At 49.5% G+C, this 5,739-nt stretch overlaps 3 protein-coding genes across 3 annotated transcripts; 1 reads left to right on the forward strand and 2 right to left on the reverse strand.

Moving 5' to 3' along the window:
* Positions 1–13: 13 nt before the first annotated feature.
* On the reverse strand, positions 14–3,033 carry GNI_168410 (putative ATP-binding ABC transporter; the record flags this gene model as incomplete). Its single annotated transcript, XM_011134938.1, has 2 exons — positions 14–2,854; positions 2,959–3,033. Coding segments are annotated over 2 exons (2,916 nt in total), but the record flags the coding sequence as incomplete, so codon positions are not given.
* A 650-nt stretch (positions 3,034–3,683) lies between these two features.
* GNI_168420 (putative transmembrane protein) lies at positions 3,684–4,580 on the reverse strand (the record flags this gene model as incomplete). Its single annotated transcript, XM_011134939.1, has 1 exon — positions 3,684–4,580. The coding sequence occupies one exon, from the start codon at positions 4,578–4,580 to the stop codon at positions 3,684–3,686; it is 897 nt and encodes a 298-aa protein (XP_011133241.1).
* Positions 4,581–4,962: 382 nt separating this feature from the next.
* Positions 4,963–5,485, forward strand: GNI_168430 (putative trafficking particle complex subunit 2; the record flags this gene model as incomplete). The annotated part of the gene is made up of 2 exons (XM_011134940.1): positions 4,963–5,280; positions 5,390–5,485. 2 exons carry the CDS (start codon positions 4,963–4,965, stop codon positions 5,483–5,485), a joined length of 414 nt encoding a protein of 137 aa, XP_011133242.1.
* Between the last annotated feature and the right edge of the window lie 254 nt (positions 5,486–5,739).

Here is a 5,739-nt window from a genome sequence, read left to right on the forward strand (position 1 = left end):
GCAAAATGTTTACCATCTCGTCGAACTCGGCCTCGCACTGAGGCTGCATGTTGTACGCCGTGACCGTCCTGATATTGATGATAATGCTGGTCACGTAAGCACTCATGTCGCCCAACGTTCTGCTTAGTTTGTCCTCGCCTTTCTTCAGGCGGATGCTCCCCCCCGAGGTCACAAGAGTGCTCGCCACGTACGTAATCGGGACAAGAGCCGCCACGATAGCGAGTGCCACTCCCCCCAGCTTCGCGTTCGCCTGCAAACACAGGACCAGGCCGAGAATCAAACTCGCGCCGACGCCTAACCACATTGTGGTGTTGCCTGAAGTCCACTCTCCCAAAAGGAATGTGTCCGCTCCCAAGATGTGGCCCAATCGCGCAGGGGACCTATGCGGCTGGTCGAAGAAACCCATCTCCTGCTTCATAATGCCACCAAAAGCACCTTCACGGGCCTGGCGGACCACGGCCTGGCCACTCTGCGAGACGAACCAGCGTTGCCCCCAGAAAGCCACAAACGAGCAGATGCCGATGCAGATCATAACGATCGTATTCTTTCTGGACTCTCGCTTGAGCCTGTCCGGGTTCGCCGCATCCACAAACGTCTTTAAAAACGTACCATAAAACGCTCCGTAAACCGGCCAGATGCATTGGTAAACAACGTAGCACACGACGCCCAGAATGTGCTGCACCATCTTGGACTTAATCGGGGCTGCAGTGCGTCGGAACAAACGCGGGGGCTGGTAGCCGGCAGTAAAGACCAAACTCTCTTGACGCGCGACGTCACCGAGCTGTTTGCTCAACTGCGTCCGCATTTCGAAGCTGCCACCCGTCCTGCTGTTCTTGCTGTTCTGACGTAGCTTGCTGTTCTGACGGTATTGCTTGCTGTTCTGCTTACTCATCTGTCTCGACAGAGTGCCACCCACCAGTATTGCCGAATCCCGTGGGCTGTAATCGGCTGCCTCATACACTCCTTCTTCTCCGGAGGCTTGCAAGGCCCGGTCCTTTTCATCCTCTTCAGTAGGCCCCTCTGTTTGGATAGCGACCAAGGCGGCATAAATGCCATCCGGTATTTTGCTTAGCTCTTCATGGGTCCCAAGTTCCACCACAGAGCTCCCAGTCATCTCTTCCAGCTCCTGTCCGCCACCATCACCGGAGTTGCTATGTCTGTCCGTGGGGTTGTTCAGCACGGCAATGACATCTGCGTTGCGGATGGTCGTCAGCCTGTGTGCAATGATGATAGTCGTAATCTGGGACTTGCCAACAATGTCGTCGAGCGTTTCCTGGACCATCTGCTCCGACTTGTTATCCAGAGCACTTGTAGCCTCGTCCAAGATGAGGATTTTGGGTCTCTTGATCAAGGCTCTAGCGATGGCCACCCGCTGTTTCTGACCACCTGACAGCTGATTGCCACCGTCACCGACCCACGTATCGTACCCCTCCGGTAATGCCGAGATGAACTCGTGTGCATTGGCTTTTCTCGCGACTTCCTCGATCTCTTCGCGAGTCGCATCGGGCTTCCCAATCGCGATATTTTCGGCAATGGACAACGCAAATAGCTTCGGCTCCTGGCTAACCCAGGCAATGGCCTCCCTCAGTGCTTTCACGTTGTAGTCAGTGAGCAGGCGACCGTCCAGCGTCACCGACCCGGACTGCGGATCGTAGAACCTCATGACGAGCTGAATCACGGTGGACTTGCCGCAGCCAGAGGCTCCAACTAGCGCTATACTTTTCCCCGCGGGTATCGTGAGGTTCAGCCGCGAGAACACCGGTACGTCGGAGCGCGTCGGATAGGAGAAGGCGACGTTCTCCAGCTTTATTTCCCCCTGGACGTTCGACAGGTCGGTAATGCCGTCGGGGTTGTACGGGTCCACCAGACTGTGCCGGTCGTATAGTGCGACCGTCTCCCGGACAGCCAAGTTGCCTTGCTGCACGTCTGCAAGCCAGGGAATGACTTTGCCGATGTAAAAGGCCGCCACGATCACCGATATGTATGCGCCAATCATTGAACCTGGACTCTCGCAAATTTCAATATCGGGACAAAACTTCATAGACGCGTTGTACAGCACGTACGAGCCGTACCAGTACCCGAACGCGCTCGAACAAAAAATGCAGAGCCAGTAGATGCCGTAGCCGAACCCGGTCTTGACAGAAGCCTTGTTGACTTCGGTTTCCGCAGTGTCTGCACAGACGCCATACCTCGCCTTCATCACGTCCTGCATGTTGAAGGCCTTCACCGTCCTCATGTTGCTTAAGGCCTCAAGTGCGACGCTGTTGGCGGTTTCATTTGATTCCTTCACCTTGAGTGATGCATTGTACTCGATCCTGCCAGCCCACCAGCCCGAGAGGACAATAACGGGAAGTACGCACAGGGACACTCCGGCAACACCAGCCTGGTTTTGAAAAGCGATCCGAATCAACGCGGTGATCACGCCGATGTACATGTAAGCCATTGATGTGCGAATGCCAATGAGGTCTCGGACTAGCCGAGTATTCATCATCAACTTGGAAGCCAGAGCAGTGGCATCGTAACCATCAAAATATGAGATGTCCTGACGCATGACCTCTTTCAAAAATCTTTGCCTGATCTTCAACAACTGTCTTTCAGCAGACCACTCGGCAAAGTATGTACCGAGAGTCAACATCACACCAAGTAAAACACAATCTAATGCCATGTAAACAATCCAAATCTTCCAATTCCCTTCGGAGTCAAACAGGGAATCCGCCAACTGGGACAAGAGCCAGCCAAATAATCCTATTGACCCGCCGGCCAGTAGATTCGATATAATCGTCAGCGTCTTAAGCAACCAGTCCCAACCATCTTGAAAGTAAGTAATTGAGATGGGTTTATTATTGCTATCATACTACATAAACATGAGGTAACACGCGTGTGCACAGAAACATGGGAAAAACGGCCCACCAACGGAGGCGGACATAATATGGACATGACGGTAGCAAAAGAACATACCTTGGGTACCTCCCCTTCCTTAAGGTCTCGCTGCTTGTTTCTGCATAAATACTTGACCCCCTTATAGATCCACATCCGGGCGGAATTTTTAATGGCCTAGCTGTGAAATTTAGGCAACCCACAAAGTATAACCAGCGACGGATGCTGGACTTAGCCACAACCCGGACTACAACCCGGACTACAGCCCGGCTCGTACCATAGCCCAGCTCATAACCTTATGCCAGCTCATACCATAACCCTATGCCAGCTCATACCCAAGCATGAGAAATAATCATCATAATCTACCTACCAAAAAGGCCAACGCGGTTGCTATTGAACTGACAACAAAAACACTGTCGAATTGGATATAGAACTGATCCAGCTGCGTCCCGATTAAGTCTTCCACTACGGACCTATGATACCAAATGGGAAGCATACCAGAAGTATCATTCAGGGTAGATATGAAAGGGGAAGTGTGTGTCATCATACTGGGAAGTGTGTGTCATCATATTGGGTGTCATACCGGGGTGTGTGTCATACTGAATACTGCTGGAGAAAGCAGGTCGAAATATTATGAGTGAACCAGCGCAGTAAAAGCAGCGGCAAAGCGATCCGAAAAGTAATGGTGTTATTGCAATACCTTCCGCACTAATGTATCGTTGGAGTACCTTATTCAGCTGAAATTCATACACGTTGCCTCCAGTGTAGCAGTTCATCCAGTGTAGCAGTTCATCCAGTGCAGCAGTTCATCCAGTGTAGCAGTTTATCCAGTGTATCTGTGTTGCGTTCAGAGTGTGACATACGCTTTTGGTGAAACCTTGGATGGAACTACTAATTAGCGCAACGACATATGTGACTGTGGCTACATTGGCTATGAGATTCACGTTCAGAATAGGTAGAAAACGGGGCAGCTTGAGCAGTTCAAAGACGTTATGGACGATGGGTGTTACGAATTCTCCGACGGGAACTCTCCAGTAGATGATGTTGAGTGCTGCAGATATTACTCTATATACTCCGACCGCACCCATGACCCATCCTGCACCTTCTAATATGCGGCTAGTATCGGTTTCTATTCTTTTTCTATTGGCAGATTCATCGTACTGGTCTTGCAAGTCTTTTAAAACGGTTTCAAGATGGTGTGTGTTCCCAGATAGCGTGGTGCCGGAGGCGGTCCTACGTCGTTCTTGCTCTCTTGTTTCCTCTAACTCGGCCGATGCCGCCTCAATGCATTCGCGTAATTCCGTTAAATCGCGATCGGTAACAGCGGATCTTTTTTGCCATACAATCGAACTTGCAGGGAATGATACCGTGCCAACGCCGTACAGAACTGCGGATATGAAAACCCCCAATACGGACACGTTTAAGAACATCCACCGTACTATCGTGTGCGTCTTCAGAAGCATAAAGTCCGCCCCCGATGGTGCTTCCACCCCAAGAAAGTTTCCAGCCATCACGTAAATGCTTGTAGAGAGTAAACAAGCGAATACGACGTTAACAACAGCCAGACTACATGACACAGGGCCTACAGTTTCACAATGTCTCTGGGGCAGAAGGGCTAGTTGTTGGTTACCAATATGATCTTGTAGATGTAAGGCAATCAAACACGGAATTATAAGCCAGCCACCGAGGGTGACGACCGTCATATCAAATAGCAACCAACACTGCACACCCTTCTCTTCATAATGGAGAATCGGGACCTGAGCCATAATGGGGGTGATCAGCAAACAAATACAGCAGGCATCTATCAGGCTGCACAGTACACTAGTCCCTAACCCAGTCCATCGCCTCTTTCTACAAGGTAACAGAAATGACCAGAGCTATATACTGTAGGAGGGGGGGGGGGGGGGCATGGCATTTCATGGTATTGCATCAGTACTTTAAACGTTTCGGTGAGAAGAGATATGTTATACCAGCATGCAGAATCAATTGTGGTACCAACATTCAGCCTGCTGCCTATTGAGCCTTATATTGCCCTATCCGGTGGTGTCTATCCCTGCAGCACGCAGGGAATTATTTAAACCACATATGACAACGAAATTGGTGTTGGTCGTGGTGGGCAAGGGTGACCAGTTGTTGTATGAGACCAACCTGACAAAAAAGAAAGAGGACATGACAGTTATAAGTACAGACCACCTGCAATGTCTGGCAGCTCTGGAACCTACCGAGTCACAACTATGGACGCAGTCTCAGACCTATCTCAAAGTGGTTGACAGAATACTTGGATCATCAGTATCGTGCTTTGTGGGCCCAAACTACACCAAGATATTATTATTGCACAGACCTCTGAAGCCTGAGGAGGCGATTAAGCACTTCTTCAATGATCTTTACGAACTTATTTTGAAGGTAAGGATGCGACTCGCTGCATCGGGAAGCTTTAAAGGACACATTACACCACACACATAATAATGGAGAGCACATAATAGATGGAGAGCACAACATATCTGCATGCTAGATTCAGCTGAATCCCTTTTATGAGTTTAATTCTCCTTTTTACTCCCCAGCACTCGAAGCTAGAGTACAAGCATTAGCCGCCAAGCATTTACATTAGCCGCCAAACACAATATCGATCAGTTTGAACTAAGATACAAATATAGTGGTTTCAACCCATTATGGGATAAGCAAATGATTTCAACCCATTATGAGGTACGACCATTATTATAAAGAGTCATCACTTGATAATTCAGTACTGGAATCCTTCTCCTCCTGTGTCACGAATTTAGTAGATATGGGTATATGATTAATTGCGCATAATTTTATATGAGTAGCGATCGTTTTAGCAGTGTCTGAAATGATTAGCCTATT

This window comes from Gregarina niphandrodes (genome assembly GCF_000223845.1).
Source record: "Gregarina niphandrodes unplaced genomic scaffold scaffold00055, whole genome shotgun sequence".
Lineage (NCBI taxonomy): Eukaryota > Apicomplexa > Conoidasida > Eugregarinorida > Gregarinidae > Gregarina > Gregarina niphandrodes.